Source organism: Callithrix jacchus, chromosome 8 (genome assembly GCF_049354715.1).
Source record: "Callithrix jacchus isolate 240 chromosome 8, calJac240_pri, whole genome shotgun sequence".
NCBI classification, from domain to species: Eukaryota; Metazoa; Chordata; class Mammalia; order Primates; family Cebidae; genus Callithrix; species Callithrix jacchus.
This window is the reverse complement of record NC_133509.1, coordinates 131,127,174-131,146,070: the sequence shown is the minus strand read 5'-3', so window position 1 is coordinate 131,146,070 and position 18,897 is coordinate 131,127,174. Positions and strand designations below refer to the sequence as shown.

The window sequence follows — 18,897 nt, the reverse complement described above, 5'->3', positions numbered from 1 at the left end:
GCTTTAGTTACAGATCAAACTTTGTGTGGCCCTCCCTTTGGAAAACAGGTGCTAATTCTGCTTCTAGGGTGACAATTGGCAATAAATCTATTATACGGGAGAACAAAGTACAGAGATTCATCTGATAGAAGAGGTTCCACATAGCGTTCAAGTTATCCAGTTTTATTTTTTACCATGATATTGAATGGTTCAAGGATTAGATTGCTTTGCTGCATGCAGCATGGGAGATTTTCCTAAGTTGAATCAAGGAAGAGCATCTCAAGGAACATGCTTGCTTTTTTTGCATTTAAATAATAATTTCTGTGTTTTTCTGATCTTATTACTAGCAAGAAAATGGAGATCTGTTGGAAAACAAACATGGTGAATTCTGGTTAGAGTTCAATAGTGGTTCATTATTTTGCGTGACAAAATATGAAGGTTTTGATGACAAGCACTACATTTGCCTTCATTCTAGCAGTTTCAGTCTATACCACAAAGGTAGGACAAAAATGCGGCTTGGTTACTTCTCTTTAGACGTGTTTAAATTTCTTGTTTAACAAAGAAAGTCTATTGAGAACAGAACTTTGATATTAGAAATCACTTTCTGTGGAGGGTTCTGATTCTGCTTTCAAAGTAATATTTATAAATTGGAAGTAACTTCAGGTTCTTTTTTTGCAGTAGCTTTGTTGAGATATAATTTATACACCATACTCATTTAAAGTGTACCTTTCAATCGTTTTTAGTATTTCACAAAAGTTGTGCAACCATCACCAGAGTCAATTTTAAAACATATTTATTACTCCATGAAGAAACTTCATACACTTTAGTGATAACCTTCCACATCCTTCTACTCTATCCTTCCTGTAAACACACTTATCTGCACTGTTTCTGTGGATTTGCTTATTCAGAAGTTTCTTATAAATGGAATAGTACAATGTTTGGCCTTTTTAACTGGCTTCTTTCATTCGACACACTTTTAAGGTTCATTCAAGTTGTATCCATACTTCATTCCTTTTTATTGCCTAATAATATTCCATTGTAAAGATATATCATCTCTTATGTATCCATTCATCAATCAATGGGACTTTATGTTCTTTATTGTCCCTTAAGGAATATTTCCTTTTGGTTCCAGATATAGAACTTATCAGTTTTCAAGAAGTGACCTGAGTTTACCTTGTTTCATAGACGTGAAATGTTTGTGATATTTTTCTATTTAATTTTCCTAGCATTTCAGAATATGTTTTTCTTTTTTAAGTTGTGCACTGTCAGTCATACTAACAGTAGCAAAAAGGAGTGGATTGTTAATGCCGTAATGCCATGCTGGTTTTTGTCATTATGCCTCCTTAAGTAATAGTTAGTGGAAATACATGGATTTTTGTTGTGAGTCATGTAAGTTGATTAGCTAATTTCAAGTAATCATTCTGTTACTATTTTTACCTCAATGTGGATCTCTAGGCATAGTGGATGGAGTGATTCTTCCTACAGAAACACGACTGCCCAGCTCAACCCGCCCACACTGGTTGGAACCTACTATTTATTCCTCTGAAGAAGATGGCCTCAGTAGAACTTCTTCAGATGGAGTTGGAGGAGACAGTTTGAATATGCTCTCTGTTGCTGTTAAAATACTGTCTGATAAATCAGAGTCCAATACAAAGGTTTGCATTTTGTACTTTTATGCCATTAAGTACTTGCCATTGATTTGATTCTTGCTAAAAATAACTGCATAAAAGGCAACACATTTATTTTCTTGGAAAAACTTTTGAGTTATAGGATTACATAGGTGGTAAATGTTGTTCTTTGTATTACTCTGTATAGGAATTTCTCATTGCTGTAGGACTGAAAGGAGCCACTCTTCAGCATAGAATGCTTCCTTCTGGGCTTAGCTGGCATGAGCAGGTAAGAGAGCTGTTATGTATGTATCAGTTTATTTTAAAATGTGTATTGACATCTAATATACGTACTGAAAAGTGTACAAATCATAAATGTTCAGCTCAGTGAATCATCATCAAGTGAACACTACTGTGTTACCATCTTTTAGGCTAAGAAATAAAACAATATTATCACCTCAGAATGTAATTGGCTTTTTACCTTAAAGTGTGGTCCTCAAAACCTCTCAGTGACAGAGTTATCTTTTAAGTCATTAAAGGAAGGCAAAGGACCCTGTATCCCAGGACCTGTAGAGTGCTGGCGTAGAGGAGCAGTGAATGGTGTGTTGAATTGCTTTTATAATCAGAAGTTCTTTTAGTGAGCTATTTCCATATAATTCCCTAGGCCAATAATACGGTGTTGCTTTAAAACATTTTATCAGAATTTCTGTCATTAATTTCCAGTCGAACAATTTTTTATGATAATAAAATACAATTGGTTATTTTTCAGAGGAAACTTTGAGTAAGAAGTTAACTTTTCCTTATGTGAGAATGAAAACTAGTGTACTATAATTCCTTCTCTTGTTTCTTGTAAAGGGAACTTAATTGTGCTGGGAAAATAATAAATTATTTAAAACCTTGAAGGTTTTCAAAATGCTTTTCTCATGAAAGCATTTAGAAAACATGAGGATATTTGTCTGACTTTCTATGTGGTGGGAGTGAAGAAGTGGTTAGTGTGAATAACCAGCTGGAAGAAGACATTTAGCATAACCTCCTTATTTGTTTGGATTGGATATATGAGAGAATAGATGTTGGTGAGAGGGACTGTTTTTTAGGCTGAGCTAGATATAAATTAAGGAAAAAGAGCTTCCTTTAACAGTGACGTATAAAGAAAACCAGTCCGCGTTCACACAATGAGTTATATAGGAAGCCACATTGATAGTTTTAAGCAGTCTTCAGCAAATTTATTTTTTCTAAGAATTGCTCCAAGCCAAAAAATGTGAAATCATATTATGCATACATTGTAATTAGTTTCATAAGGTATGATTTTCTAAGATTTCTATAGCATTGCAGTTGTTGCATAGGCTTCTTCATTTCAAATTCGAGTTTTGCAAAATACTTAAAAAAATTTGGTTTTATTATATAAGGTGAATAATGTTTTGATATACATAGTAATATGATTATTATAGTCAAAGAAATGAATGTATCCATCAGCATCCATTACATTCTTTTGTGATGCAAGTACTTTTTGAAATTAATTTCTTCAAAATGATGATTTTTTTTTCCTTTTACTATTATGATTTTCCAATTAAATGATTTTTTTGTGAGATATTCTGGTTTACATTGGTATTAAGAATATTATATGAAACCTTTTTTTCTTCTAAAGCAGGGCATTTTAATTTTTTGTGATTATAGATTTTATACTTCTTGAACATTGCTGATGAACCTGTTTTGGGATATAATCCTCCAACTTCATTTACAACTTTTCATGTTCATCTTTGGAGCTGTGCACTTGATTATAGGTAAGTTCACAAATGGAACAAAATTTATTTTATTATTTAAAATATATATTAAATTTTCAAAAAAATACATAATTCAATGGAGTTAAAGTTCAAATTGTTGTTGTTGTTTTTAATAGAGTTTCTGGTGCTGTATCAAATTGATGTTATTTTGTTTCTCTTTGGCATTAGACCCCTTTATTTGCCAATCCGATCTCTTCTTACTGTGGAAACATTCAGTGTTTCCAGTAGCGTTGCGTTGGATAAATCTTCCTCTACTCTCAGGTACCTGTGTAAACATCATTGTATACTAAACATACCTGTTCAAAACATATTACAAGTTGATATTTACCTAAACCATTATATTAAAGTCTCAATCTTTTGTTAAAATAGACATTCTTTTACTAATAGTCATAACCTTTTACCCAAGTTACCCAATTTTTCTCAGGTGACATGTTTCATCTACCCATTTATTATTGCATTTCATTTTTAGGGAAGAAATTAATTCTGGAGATTCTTAGTTTGCTTTTAAAAACATACAGTAAACTTCCTGTAATACCTGAGACATGCTATAGTTTTTATTTAATTTTTTTATTTTTTAGAAACAGGGTCTTGCTCTCTGGCCCAGGCTGGAGTGCAGTGGCATGATCACAGCTTACTACAGCTTTCAGTTCTTAAGCTCAAATGATCTGCACTCACCCTACTGAGTAGCTAGGACTGTAGACATGTGCCACTATCCCTGGCTGACTTTTAAATTTCTTTTGTAGAGAAGGGTTCTTGCTGTGTTGCCCAGGCTAGTTGAGAACTCCTGGCCTCAGGTGATCCTCCTGCCTTGGCCTCCCAAACAGCTGGAATTACAGTTGTGAGCCGCTACATCCAGCCCACTTTATCTTTATACTATCGTTTAAATCTTGTAAATTTGGGCTTCTCTTTAAAAACTGCCAGAAATTTAGAATTAATTTGAGTAGGTGATTTAATCTAATTGTTTATACCATTAAATTTTCCTAGCATTCACAGTGAGTTTTTAAAAAATGTTAGATGACAGTTATAAGTGAGAAACTGCCTATGATTTCGACAATGTTCATACCAGAAAGAATGATGCAATTACGCTACGCTTATAGTGATTATGGTGTGTGATACTCAAAGCTTAGTTTCTCAGATGTTGGTTTTATCTTTCTTGCCTCAGAATAATCTTGGATGAAGCTGCTTTACATCTGTCTGACAAATGCAATACTGTTACTATAAATCTGAATAGAGGTAAGAGTTAAAAAACAAATGGAGTAGATGAATGCTACTTTATTTTCATGCGTGAATATTTTGAAGCATTTTAACTTTGGGATAAGCTGGAGAACTAAGAATCTTATTAAAGATCCTTAAAGATTAAAGGGTCTTTAAGTATATAGTAATTATGTGGTATATATTCAGAGCTTAGTTTTTCAGATATATTGGTTTTTCACTTTGAAATTGTAATGTTCTTATAACACTAGTTACGTGCATCAAATTATTCTCTATACTACATATTTTTATTTAAGATAATTTTTGTTTCCAAAAAAATAAAGTGAATTTTAGGACTTTTATAGGATAAAACTATATTTTCATCACATTATAATTATTTGTAGTGCTCTATGCATTGAACTTCAAGGGAATGCTAGTTGTATTAGGTGTTGGTTGACATTTTTGAAAGCTGTAGTCAGACATTTTCTTAATTTAAAAAATTTTAGATTATGTTCGTGTGATGGATATGGGGCTTTTGGAGTTAACCATAACTGCAGTGAAGTCTGATTCTGATGGAGAGCAAGTAAGTTTTTAAAATAAACTAAAATTTTAAGTTCTATTTTTTAAGAGATAAAAAAGTTGAGTTTAATATTTTTCCATATGCCTAATTTTGGTCAGAAATAGGGTAAATACATTAAAAATTTATTTACTTAAATACTTTTTTATGTGGTGAGACAGATGATCATATATTTTATTTAATGTAAATCTATGCAAAAAAGAAACTTTGTCTCTTGTTTGGAAAACATTTTCATTATTTTTTTCTGTGTCTTATCCAGACTGAGCCCCGCTTTGAGTTACACTGTTCCAGCGATGTTGTCCATATCAGAACGTGCTCAGACTCTTGTGCTGCGTTAATGAATCTCATTCAGTACATTGCAAGCTATGGTGACTTGCAGACACCTAACAAGGCAGAAATGAAGCCTGGAGCCTTTCAAAGAAGGTCTAAGGTACAGTCAGCAATGTTTTCCTCCAGTCCCTGCCATGTCGTGACATGTTTACATTATTGAGGTCTTCACGACAGTCATAAGGTAGAAAAGAAACTTTGAAAGTCATTCATCTGTTCTTTACCTTTAGAATAATGGGGTTGGGAAAGGTGATTTTATGGGCCTTTTTGGAAGACCATTCGATTGTTTTGATATTCATTGCTTCCATTAATCTTTTTTTTTTTTTTTTTGAGATGGAGTTTTGCTCTTGTTACCCTGGCTGGAGTGCAATGGCACGATCTCGGCTCACTGCAACCTCCACCTCCTGGGTTCAGGCAATTCTCCTGCCTCAGCCTCCTGAGTAGCTGGAGCTAATTTTTTGTATTTTTAGTAGAGACGGTGTTTCACCATGTTGACCAGGATGGTCTCGATCTCTTGACCTCGTGATCCACCTGCCTCGGCCTCCCAAAGTGCTGGGATTACAGGTGTGAGCCATCGCGCCCGGCCTCCATTAATCTTCTTAACAAACATTATACTTTTTTTTCCCTAGATTTAAGTTATTTTCATCTGTCCTAAGGGAAGAAAGAAAATATTTATCATGTAAAAGCTTGTTCTATGCAAGTTGTATGTAAAAATGCTATGAAAAGCTGGCATGTATTGTTACCAGAAGACTTTTTTTTTTAGACAGACTCTTACTCTGTCACCCAGATTGCAGTACAGTGGCATGATCTCAGCTCACTGCAACCTCCACCTCCTAGGTTTAGGCAGTTCTCCTGCCATAGCCTCCTGAGTAGCTGGGACTACAGGTGTGCACCACCTTCGCCTGGCTAATTTTTTGTATTTTTAGTAGAGACGGGGTTTCACTATGTTAGCCAGGATGGTCTCAAACTCTTGACATCGTGATCTGACTGCCTCGGCCTCCCAAAGTGCTGGGATTACAGGCGTGAGCCACCACACCCAGCCCCAGAAGACTTATTTATATCATCATATTTTCCCTGTTTCTTATCTCTAAGACAATCCAGTTTTCAATGTACTTTCTCATATGACTTCCTTTTCCTTTCATGATGACCTGGTGAGATAGAGAGGTTAAAGATTAGTACTTCTATTTTACAGATTAATAAGACCCGGAGAATTTATATGATTGCCCTCATAAGTAGCAGAAACAACAATAAACCCAGATATTTTGGTGTCCAGTTCAATGCACTTTTTTGCCCCAAGTGTCACCTTTCTAACTTCTCTTATGTCCAAACTGAAGAATGTCCAGTTTGTTTTGTGTTTTTTCTTTTTCAGTGTTATTCTTTGTGGTCTCTCTTATGAACAGAATTCTCAGTCTCCTTAGGTTCTGGAGCCTCTCTTGTGTACTCTAGTAAGGGCCTGACTGGCATTGTGTTTGTTATCTGTTGTTCAGGATTATTTTACACTTTGTGTTATATTTATGTTTGTGACTCCTTGTTGCTGCTGTATTCTCATGATAATAAGGTGATTTATGACACCCCCTCTCTACTGTTTATTGCCTTTAAAAAACATTCTTATTTTAAATTACCCCTTGCCATTGGAACTTGCCACTTTTTGCTCACATATAAAAAGCATGATCTGGGTTTAATGAATCTACAGCTCACTAACCAAAATGGTTGAGTATGGGTGCCAGAATTGAACTCTGAATCACCGTTTAGTAGATTTCTCCTCCTGTGTGTGCCCCCTAATGTTGTTGAGTGTCCAAGAAATGAGGCTTCTACCTACAGGGGCTTTATCTCAAAGGGGTGAAAGTCATTACAACCATCACAGTTGAGGAGTCAAACTTACTTAGTAGTCCCCTCTTTCCCAGCTTTATTGCAGTTTGTTCAGCTTCCTTGTTTTCAAATGCATTGCCTCTTCAAGATCCCAGTTCACGGTCTGGCTTTGAGGTGATGACACATTTATTTCTCGTTGCCAGTATTTGTTAGGGTGATAATATTAAAAACTTAAAATATACCAGCTGCTGGGCATAGAAAAATGAGTAGGTTTCTATTTCTTATGTTTTTGTACAATGTAATGTATTTCTGGGATTAAATAAATGTAAGTAGTTTGCTTCTTAAGAGCATTTTCAGTTATTTTTAATTAAGTTTTTTGGCTATAGGTAGATTCCAGTGGTCGATCATCCTTAGGTGGTCCAGTACTTCCTGAAGCAGATCAACAAATGTTACGAGATCTGATGAGTGATGCTATGGAGGAGGTTGACATCCAACAAGCCACCTCATCAGTAAATCCACAGGCTAATGGTAAGATTAGGACTCTTCTCAGGGAGCGCTACTGTTATAGTTGAGGCTTACATTATTTGTGTTCTCATAAATTTAATAAGTCACTTATTAAGGCTATGTATGAGTTTTCATGGATATCTGTTAATCATTCAGCTTGTATCTACTCAGTGTCTAGTAAATAGGTAACTCTGTCAGTATGGTGTGGGGGATAGAGAGTGAGTAGAAGACAGAGCTTATGTTTCTGGTAGCTTGTAGCCTAGTAAAACAAATGGGCACAAGACTGGTGCCAATTCTTAGACCGCTTGGTAAATGATACAAGAAAACACCTCAAAGGTGGTGTATCCTCTGGAAAGGATACTGTTTGGAAAGGATTGGAATAATTTAATTAGACTCTTATGAAACTAAGATGACCTGGCTTTTAAAAGTAGATAGGATTTAAGTATGTAAAGAGGGAGGAGAAGGTAATCTTGGCAAGGTCATTAGCGTCAACAGAGCAAAGAAAGAGGCATGCATGAGCCTCAGTTATTTAGCCATGACATCCGGGCTGTTACTGAAACGAAAGTTCTCTTCTTATGGAAAGAATTAGACAATATAGTTGGATAAGCAGAGAGGGACTCAGATGATTAGAGATCCTTGAAAGCCAAATGGAAGCATGTAAACATTTTGAGGCCTCTATTTTAAAAGCATTTTTTCTAGCTGAATGGCCATAGCTTTATCTATATGTTGGGAAATCTTAATTTAAAAAATTATTTCATAGTGTTGTAAAAGTCTAGTGTTAAATGTTGCTTTCATACTAATTTAGGATAAATTAGAACTAAGGAAGCAAACTGGGACTTTTTGTCCCAGTTCTGTGTACTGCATTATTTGTAATAAATATTAGCAGCTAGGCTGGGTGCAGTGGCTCATGCCTGTAATCCTAGCACTTTGGGAGGCTGAGACGGCAGATCGCTTGAGCTCAGGAGTTTGAGACCAGCCTGGGCAACATGGTGAAACCCCATCTCTCCAAACAAACAAATAAAAAATTAGCTAGATGTGGTAGCATGCACCTGTAGTCCCAGATACTTGGGAGGCTGAGGTGGGAGGATCACCTAAGCCCAGGAGACAGAGGTTGCAGTGAGCCAAGATCATGCCACTGTATTCCAACCTGGGTAATAGAGCAAGATTCTGTCTCCAAAAAAAAAAAAAAAAAAAAAAAAAAGCAGCTATTTTAATTGCATGGGAAAGAATATTTAGTCATTATTTACTAGGGGGCTTCAGTATACAAGATTCTGTACTTGGCTCTGGGTACCTGTAAGGGTGAGTAATTCTGAGGTACTGCTGTGGAAGAATTTAAAATCTAATCTGTGAGTTGCCTAAAGCCAAAATGTCCCTTTCTTCAGCTTAGTGTTCTCAGCCCCATCACAGTGTTTGATTTTAATGAATGAATGCAGAAAGAATTAGTGACTCTTAATATGTAATATAAACATATTACAATATATATTGACATACAGACTTTGGTGCACATGTAATCTTTTGTGATTGCTGCCTAAGGTTAGGTGTCCAGTTTGGGTGTCCCAGGCCTTAGGAAGCGGTCTTCTTTTCATGCTTGAATTGCTGCCATCTCTGCCACCCAAAGCTTGTTCAACAGCTATTCTCTCCTCCCCTCAAACAGAGACTTCCTGTAGTTCTAGGCAAGGCTCTGCTAAATGTAACCATTTTCCCCTCCCACTGTAATATTGTCCAAGAAGTTTCTTCCAGAGCGCCACCCATAGGATAGAATGTCAAAGGTGAAATCCTGGCTAAAACCGAACTCCACTCAACACTAACCAGCAGCTGCTGAAGTCTTGAGCTTCCCCAGTCCCAACTCACTGAGAGGAAACAGTCTTAATGACATTGCCATTTCCCATTTTCTTAGAGAACTTCAAGTTTATCATTAGTCTTTTTATGAGTTTTTTTTTTTTTTTTTTTTAACAGGTTCTTGTTCTGTCACCTGGGTTGGAGTGCAGTGGTTTGAGCTCAGCTCACTGCAACCTCTACCTCCCCGGTTCAAGCAATCAATACTCCCACCTCAGCCTCCTAGGTAGCTGGGACTACAGGTGTGCACCACCATGCCCGGCTAAGTTTTGTATTTTTATTAGAGACAGGGTTTCGTCATATTGGCCAGGCAGGTCTCTAACTCCTGACCTCAGGTGAACCACCCACCTCGGCCTCCTCAAGTGCTGGGATTATAGGCGTGAACCACCATGCCTGGTCTATTAGTGGTTTTTGATGTATTTCTGTCTCTTGCTGAGGTATTTTGGTTATTTAAGATCTCTTTAAACCTCAGATTTTAGACTTATTTTAAGAAATGAGATATTATGACCAGGCACAGTGGCTCATGCCTGTAATCCTAGCACTTTGGGAGGCTGAGGTGGATGGATTGCCTGAGTTTAGGAGTTTGAGACCAGCCTGGGCAACACAGTGAAATCCCGTCTCTACTAAAATACAAAAATTAGCCAAGTGTGGCGGTGTGCACCTGTAGTCCCAGCTACTCAGGAGGCTGAGGCAGGAGAATTGCAAGAACCCAGCAGGCGGAGGTTGCAATGAGCCAAGACTGTGCCACTACACTCCAGCTTGGGTGACAGAGTAAGACTCCATCTCAAAAAAAAAAAAAAAGAAATATTATAGGTAAAAGCACATAACATATGTCTGACACATTGACACATGGTTAAAAAACTTGTTATTGTTGTTAAATTTCAAAGTGTACCAAAAGGTTGTAATCTCTTTATCTAGGTGTTTTGGATGAAAAATGTCAAATTCAGGAGCCATGTTGTTCAGACCTCTTCCTGTTTCCTGATGAGAGTGGAAATGTATCCCAGGAGCCCGGCCCCACCTATGCCTCATTCTCTCACCATTTCATCAGTGATGCAATGACAGGTGTGCCCACTGAGAACGATGACTTTTGCATTCTTTTTGCACCAAAAGCAGCCATGCAGGTAATAAATTTATAACATTATTGAAGCCTTGAATGATGTTATAAATGGAATTGACCAAAGGGTGCCTGGAGAGTATACTGTTGATTTTGTCAATTCTTTATAGTTCAGAATTACTTTGGTTGGTAATATATTGTTGACAGTTTGTAAATGGTTGCTGTTTTACTATTTCTGTGATACATCTCATAGAGACTCAGAGAAGAATTCTATTTGCAAAATTTCACTCCAGATGTATTATGTAGTAAGGTGACTCTTCAAGGATCATGAAATTAAATGGCAGAAGGATCTGCTGCACAGAATTGCTAGTCCAAGAATTGGAAAAGATAAGATGTGGTTTGTGTGAAGGCTGATGTTTGGGCATGTTTATGTGTATGTATAGATATAGGGGTGTGTGTGTGTGTGTGTGTGTGTGTTTGGAAACTTTCCAGTAGTAACTGTCCAGTAGGTGTATTTGTTTACTCAGTTCTATAAGTTCTGAGAACCTTCTGGTTAAATTTTTAAAAATCCAAACAATCAAACTCAGGATAAACCTGTTATTAAAAACATGGTAATATCATCCATATGTTGAGCTTTGTTAAGTTTTGTAGGATTGACTTTAAATTAAACAAACGGAAACCACACACTAAATTTTTGCTTTCTTTATCAAACAAGTAGTGAAAGCTAAATTGTAAACTATAAAAAATCCTTATGGAGTAATTTACATGGAACAAAGAGAGTTTATCTTATGGTTAACAAAGCAGAGTGTCTTTGTGATGACTAATGCCAGCAGTCATTACCTTATTTATATATTGGAATTATTAAAAAGAATGTAGAAGTAAGAATGCCCCTTGAGATGTGCAGCATAATCAGTTGTTTCTAATAAGAAAAGAGAGTGTTACCTGTTTGTTTATTTTAGGAGAAAGAAGAAGAACCAGTTATAAAAATCATGGTTGATGATGCAATTGTGATAAGAGACAATTATTTCAGTCTGCCTGTTAAGAAGACTGATACGAGCAAAGCCCCGTTACACTTTCCCGTTCCTGTGATTCGCTATGTGGTGAAGGAGGTCTCTCTTGTCTGGCATCTCTATGGAGGAAAGGATTTTGGAACAGTCCCACCCACTTCTCCGGCTAAAAGTTATATGTAAGTTAATTTCTATATAAGTTTATTTGTCAGGCCAATATTTTCTTTCTATAGAAAAATAAATAGAATTTTCCATTTCCCTTTTAGAGAAAAAAAAAGAAAAATAAATATAATTTGTCATTTTAAGAATTATTAATAGAGTTGCATTAAAAACTGTGTAATTTAAATGTCACTCTTAGAGTTTTCCAATTGTGAACTTATTTGTATTGTTTGTATTTTTACTAAAATGTTGACTTTCATAATTTTCATTCAGCAGAAATTTTCAGGTATCTACTGTTGCAGAATTTAGAGACTGGAGAGACATATGAGGTTGCAGAAGGGTTTTATTTTAGGTGCACACTGGCCCAGTTCAGACTCATGTTCAAAATGGCTGAGAGGCCAGACAAAGGAGGCAGCTTCTTTTATGCTCATAAGGGCGTGAAAACATGAAGCAGGAGGTGGGTTTACAGAAGTAGGCACAAAGTAGTTAATTAACCTTGACATGTCTTACGACATGTCTTACATTTTGAGGAACGTGTTTAGCAACTGGTGTTTATCTGTGCTGTGTGGCCTTGCTGCTGCCCTGAAACAAAACAAAGACTTACAGAACTCACAAGGAACGTGGAGGATAGATAAGGTGAATGGTTCGCAGGAGAGACAGTTAATATTCCTCCTTAACTTGGGCTCTGGGGCTGGGGACGTGCTTTTGTACAGACAATTCTTTGCTAAAGTTATTACAGTTCTTATTTTATTAATTTTCCTTTCCTTTCCCTGTTCACTACCATGTACCTATTTCACAAAAATGAGTAAGTCCTATGAGTGACAGAGGGCAGTGAATTGCAGGAAGTGTGTCAGGAGGCCGGGGCATGCCTTGCCCCACAGCATCCAGCAGGGCACGGAGCAGAGAGTCAGTGGTCATTGAGCACTTGTGAGACAAGTTCAGTATGCTGGTGGCTGGGAGAGAATCAGATGGACAGAATCCATGTAGGGGGACAGGTTTCCTTATTGAGGTGGGGCATGGCATAGAGGCTGCATGGAGCAGTAACATTTGGCATAATAGTTCAGCAACTTTTTATCCTTAAAAGTGATTTTAAAACACGTCCAACTTTACTGTAATTCTTTTGTGTATTAGTTGGGATTCCTAGGACTTGTGCTCTGACTGTAAAGGGTTTCCAGTGTAACAAGAAGCTTATAAGGAGGCTCATTTCTAAGTGTATCCTGCAATATGGATCCCAGCATCATAATTAGCTTTTTCTGTAGTTTTAAGTATTTAGCAAGCAGATTGTTATGGTAATGGCAATAATAAAATGCATGTTTTTAGTGTCTCCAGAGTAAAGAAGATAGGATTTGGTTTCTAGTGGTTTGCGGCGGCATTCAGAAAGCTCTGTGCTCTTACTTTGTCTTTCCTCTTAGCACTTTCCTTAATGTCATTCATTGGCTTTCTCTGAATATTCCTTTAACACAAGGGTTTTTCTGTGTTGCTCATTTTTAGTAGTCCCCACAGTTCTCCTTCTCACACACCCACAAGACATGGACGTGGCATGGTATGTGGAGGAAAAGGAAGGAACCATGACTTTTTAATGGAAATACAGTTAAGCAAGGTGAGATGGCATTTGAAAGGAAAAATCCACTGAAGTAGGACATTGCATGTAGTCTTGAGCCTTAAGTCCCAACCCTTTGGATTGGAAAAGTGTAAGGATCTTGTATAAACTCTTACCTCTTTGTTATTCTCAAGTATTCTAAGAAGACTGAGGTGTTTTTTTTTTATTTTTGTTTACCTGGGCTACCCCTAGAGCAGTGGTTCTCAGAGTTGAGCAAGCTTAGAATCCCCTGGAGGGCTTATTAAAACACAGGTTTTTGGGCTCCCTGCCAGAGTTCTGATTCAGAGAGTCTGAGGCAGGGCCCGACTGAGGAGACACTGCCCTAGAGCATCTGTCTGGGAAAGCCTGTGTTTGGACAGTGCATCTGGTAGGTCCTTTATGAAGGACTAGAGACCAACAGGGCAAGACCACTGATGGCATCACACGCATTTAATTCTACCAGCTGGTCTGAGATTGTACCTAAGTGCCATATTTTAGGACAGTTAGCATAGCAGTACTGTAGTGATGACAGTTCCATGTGTTTAATCATCTCTGCTTCCTTTTGGAGCGTGACCCCTGTCTCCCTTGATTCATTTTAAAGTAGTTTCATAGGTATGCAAGATAATAATTTTATGCTTTATTCCTAATGAGAATTTTCCTTGGAAAGGATAAAGGACTTTACTAAGGTCAAATAAGAAATACTAGTCAAGCTTCTCTGTGTACGGTAGGGTCTACATGCAGTAGTCCCCCTTATCCACAGGCAAGACCTTATACATGGTAAGACCCTCAGTGGATGCCCGAAACTGCAGGTCATACTGAACTTTATGTATACTATGTTTTTCCTATACATGCACACCTATGATAAGTTTAATTTCCAAGTTAGGCACAGTAAGTGGTCAACAACAATAATGAATAATAAAATAGAGCAATTGTAATGGCATACTCTAATAAAAGTTATATGAATGTGATCTCTCTCTTGCTCTCAAAATACTGTAATGTTTTTGGACCTCAGTTGACCGTGGGTAACTGAAACTGTGGAGAGCAAACCCTTGGATAAGCAGGGAGCACTGTAGATTAATAAATGAGTGAACAAGTGAAGGAATGTCATGTCGTTTAGTTTTTTGAAAGTGGAATTGTAAGCTGAGGTAGAAGTCAAAGGAAATGATGAGTGATACTTTGCATTTTAAAGAGAAAATACAATGTAATAAAATATAAAGAATTGTTCCACATTCTTTCTCCTTATCTGTTAAGGTGAAGTTTCAGCATGAAGTCTACCCCCCATGCAAACCTGAATGCGATTCCAGCCTCTCAGAACACCCAGTCTCCCGGCAGGTGTTCATTGTTCAGGATCTTGAGATTCGAGATCGTTTGGCAACATCACAAATGAATAAATTTTTATACCTGTATTGCAGTAAAGAAATGCCTCGAAAAGCTCACTCCAACATGGTAAGAATTAACCTCATTGTTCTTGTGTGACGTTAGTTTTGGAAACATGTTTTTATTATCTCTAACTGCAGAAGAGTTCGAGTAGGGAAAATTACTGGATATCTTTTTTCGTTTTAATGTGAAAAATCCCTTTTGAATGATTGCTACGTTTTATGTTTAAAAAATTATTTAGGGTCCATTAACTATAACGGCTAATAAATTGATATCTGAGGAAACTAGAAGTTTATAGTGATCTATACAAAATATTTAGTATTGCTGAAGGTGTTCCAGCTTTCTAACACTCTTTATATTTTAGTAAGGGGGAAATGATTCATTCAGGACTTTGGAGGTCCTTCGTAGAATTTGATTTTGGAATATGGGCCTATGGTTAGCTTCAGGGTTTTGGTAGGCTCCCGTTACTAAGTACAACATTATCCATTTGCAATTTTTCCTCTAAAGAGTCTGTATCTTTGAGCAGATTTTTTTTTTACCCCCTGACAGTGTCTCACTCTGTCACCCAGGCTGGAGTGCAGATTGTGGCTCACTGCAGCCTCAACCTCCTGGGCTCAAACTGTCCTCCCATTCAGCCTCCTGAGTAACTGGGACTACTGGCGTGCACCACCATACCTGGCTAGTTTTTTATTTTTTGTGGAGGTGGGATTTCCCTTTGTTGCCCAGGCTGGTCTGGAACTCCTGAATTCAAGTAATCCTCCCACCTTGGCTTCCCAAAGTGTTGAGAATACCAGCGTAAGCCTCTGAGCCCAACCTTTAATCAGATTATTGATGGGGGCATGTGACCGAAAAAGTTGGATTCAGGCTTTTAAGGAAAGAGGGTAAACAATTCCTCTTTTTCTCTTATAGTATAGGAATAGGAATTTTTCTTCTTTCTCTCATTTTTAAAGAGAAGAAGTTCATCATATTATTGCAGAAAAATGCCGTTCTTTTTCTTGCCTTGCAGTTGACAGTGAAAGCCTTACACGTGCGTCCAGAATCTGGCAGGTCCCCGCAGGAGTGCTGCTTGAGAGTGTCACTGATGCCACTCCGCCTCAACATTGACCAGGTTTGTGGCATGAGCCTGATTCCTGCTGTTGTAGTTAGATATAGACTGAATGTTCAGAATAAGGGAATTGTAATGTTTATCATTATTGAACTTTTATGGCGGTTACATACTTACAGCAAGCTTCTGATAAAGAACAGGGCAAATTTGTTAGACATTTGGAATCTAAACTGTGGGTGAGTAAACATCATTAGATGTTATTCCCCAGTCTCTTACTCATGGTGTGATATAGACCTTAATGCCTGCCTCTTATTCTCTAATCCTTATGTACTCTACTCCCAGTTCAGATATGCATACATTTTCAGAAAGTATTAGAGGATTCCCTGATGGATTGAATGCTGCTCTGTCTTCATCACAGCATCTGGAAGATAATTCTTTTGTTTGTTTGTTTGTAGAAAGTGATTTAGTTAAAGAGAGAGAGAAACAGGAAAAGGAAAGAGAAAGAAACAGCTAACTGTCACATTGAGTGAGATAATCCAGGAAGATGGAATCCAGGAGAGGAAAGCAGCTTCCACACTGAGTGGAAGGGAATAGAGAGAGATGGAATTTAGGAGGGGAAGAACAGGCTTCCACGAGAGAGTGTGGATCTGGAAGATAATTCTTTCTGTGCTGGGCAAAATGACAAATGAGCAAATTGGTATAGCTGAAGAGGTCAGAAACAACAGAGATTTAGACTTTCCCTAAAGAAAACTGTGGTTGGGCACAGTGAAATCTAGTTTCCCATATTTTGGCAAGCATCCCGTCAAATTCTTCTGGGCTTTGCTTTGACCCAGAGACCTGTTTAAAACAAAGCTGGTGCCTCTTCCAGAAATTTTTCCAAGATGTATGAAAATGTGATGCCTAGTCAAGGTGTAGTAATATAATGACGAGAAGCGTGGATTTGGAGTCAGACCTGGGTTCCAGTCTTAGCTCCGTAGCTTGTACTAGTTATATGGCTTTGGGTAAGTTACTTCACATCTTCAAGCCTTAGTTTCTTCATTGATAAGATGGGAGAAGTAGTAATACGTGTATCATAATGCTTTTAAAATGAAGATGAAATAGATCAGTGTGTGAAAAACATTTTAGCTGGGTGCCTGACACACTAGGTCAGGGATCAGTAATGTTAACTGCTGTTTTTATTAACTGAAGCATGTGATAATTGCAGAATGTAAGTGGAGTTTGTCACTAATCTGCTTTGAAATCACAAAACCCTCTTGACAGAAATTGTGTTGATATGAGCACAGGTTTGGAAGTAGAGTATTTATTTGTGGGGTGGACATTATTAATTTGCTTAAATAGTACTGGTTGAATAATGTTCATTATTTAAATAAAACTTGAATAACTAAAAGCAGGTAACTGGTATTTCAAGAATGAGCTTAAATAGTATTTATAAACAAGAAATAGACACTGTCTCAGAAAATGTACGGTGAAGTACAGAGGCTTAGCATAGCTTTACATTCATGCCTATAGCCTCTGAGCTACGTTAGCGTTGCCAGTCAGTACTTTAGGTTTATGTTTTATCATTATGAGAAGAAGACATTTTGATATCCATACTTTAACTTAATTTATCCATATATCGATTGGCCTAGTGGAAATATAATGGAGTATTTATGGGAAAATTAATCTGTGGAAATCACCAGTGTGAACAAGACTTTGAGTAAGATACATCTTTCTGGCATGACTACCAAACTTAGCAAGCCCAATTTTCTTTTTTTATTTTTCCTGACAGTGTCTTCCCCTGTCATCCAGGCTAGAGAGCAGATCATGGCTCACTGTATCCTGGACCTTCTGGGCTCAAACTATTCTCCCATCTTAGACTCCTGAATAGCTGGGATTATAGACGCATACCACCATGTCCAGCTAATTTTTTATTTTAATTTTTTTGTAGTTATGTGGTCCTATTATGTTGCCCAGACTGGTCTTGAACTCCTGGGCTCAAGTGGTCTTCCCACCTTGGCCTCCCAACATGCTGGGATTACAGGCGTGAGCCACTGCCCACCCTAATGTTCTTTAATAGACTTTTTTCTTTAATATTGAACATAATTTCTTATTGAGAACTATAAAACATGATTTTAAGGTGGGAAGTTATTAACCTTAGAACCATCAAGTAAATAAATTTTGTGACTGTAGTAATGAAGAATGGGAAATAATTCATTAAGACATAAAAGCTGGAAAAACAAAGCCATGCTACACATATGCAAGCCTTATGAGGATATCACCTGACACAAAAAGTCTTTTCAGTTTGCCTCTTTTAAGATTGCCATACCATATTTCGGGATAGTAAATGGTCATTGAGTAGAAAACCAAATATTTTTGTTCATTTTTCTTGTGAAAACAGATGAGTTGATGAATGATAATGCTTTGAGTAGTCTTTTTCTTACTAAGCATATCCCCACTTATTCATCTTTAATTGAATCATATTAAGTCTGAAAGTAACACATTATTCTTTAATGTTTTCAAAAAACTTCATTGCTATTGAAGTTAAGTGCAACTGCTTCAAAAGCTCAGTGTTCCCATAGGGCAAGCAGTAAGCATTGCAGATGGAATGAGTCCCATCTGCTGGGTAAGTGGATGATGGAGGTCACACAACTAGGCAGTTTGAGATTCCGAATAGGAAGGGGGCCAGATTTCCTGCTAGCCTAGTGTCCATTTTAGTTTTGTACTGCCTGGGACTCTGCAGGAAAGGTGTATCGATTCATTCAAAACCATTTGGTGAATGCCTACCTTGACCCAGGTTCTATACTAGGATTCTGGGGATACAAAGATGAATAAGACATCTCTATCTTCAGGGATCTCTTTATAGTAGAGAAGACTGACATAAAAGAGATAGTGTTAATGTGCTGTGGTGAATACAAGTGATACAGATAGGCATGGGATGGTATGCCTGACCACAGACGGCTCCTAACCTAGGCTGGGAGTTTGGAAGGGTGAGGGTTGCTCAGGAAAGGCTTTCTGGAGGTGGCAACATTCGAGTTGGGTTTTAAGGAGTGCAGTGGAGCTAGGCAGGTGAAGATTTTTGTAAAGTT

The 18,897-nt window shown here is 37.4% G+C and overlaps 1 protein-coding gene across 3 annotated transcripts in view; it reads left to right on the top strand.

Moving 5' to 3' along the window:
- Window positions 1-18,897, top strand: part of ATG2B (autophagy related 2B) — an 83,554-nt gene that overhangs the window by 47,313 nt on the left and 17,344 nt on the right. For all 3 annotated transcript variants that reach the window (XM_035261413.3, XM_035261412.3, XM_035261411.3), the window contains exons 21-34: window positions 327-477; window positions 1,435-1,634; window positions 1,795-1,875; window positions 3,261-3,367; window positions 3,536-3,628; window positions 4,530-4,600; window positions 5,065-5,141; window positions 5,395-5,565; window positions 7,658-7,799; window positions 10,530-10,732; window positions 11,625-11,851; window positions 13,323-13,431; window positions 14,662-14,856; window positions 15,794-15,895. In XM_035261413.3, the coding sequence (XP_035117304.1) occupies window positions 327-477; window positions 1,435-1,634; window positions 1,795-1,875; window positions 3,261-3,367; window positions 3,536-3,628; window positions 4,530-4,600; window positions 5,065-5,141; window positions 5,395-5,565; window positions 7,658-7,799; window positions 10,530-10,732; window positions 11,625-11,851; window positions 13,323-13,431; window positions 14,662-14,856; window positions 15,794-15,895 (1,929 nt within the window). The remainder of the gene's footprint in view (window positions 1-326; window positions 478-1,434; window positions 1,635-1,794; window positions 1,876-3,260; window positions 3,368-3,535; window positions 3,629-4,529; window positions 4,601-5,064; window positions 5,142-5,394; window positions 5,566-7,657; window positions 7,800-10,529; window positions 10,733-11,624; window positions 11,852-13,322; window positions 13,432-14,661; window positions 14,857-15,793; window positions 15,896-18,897) is intronic.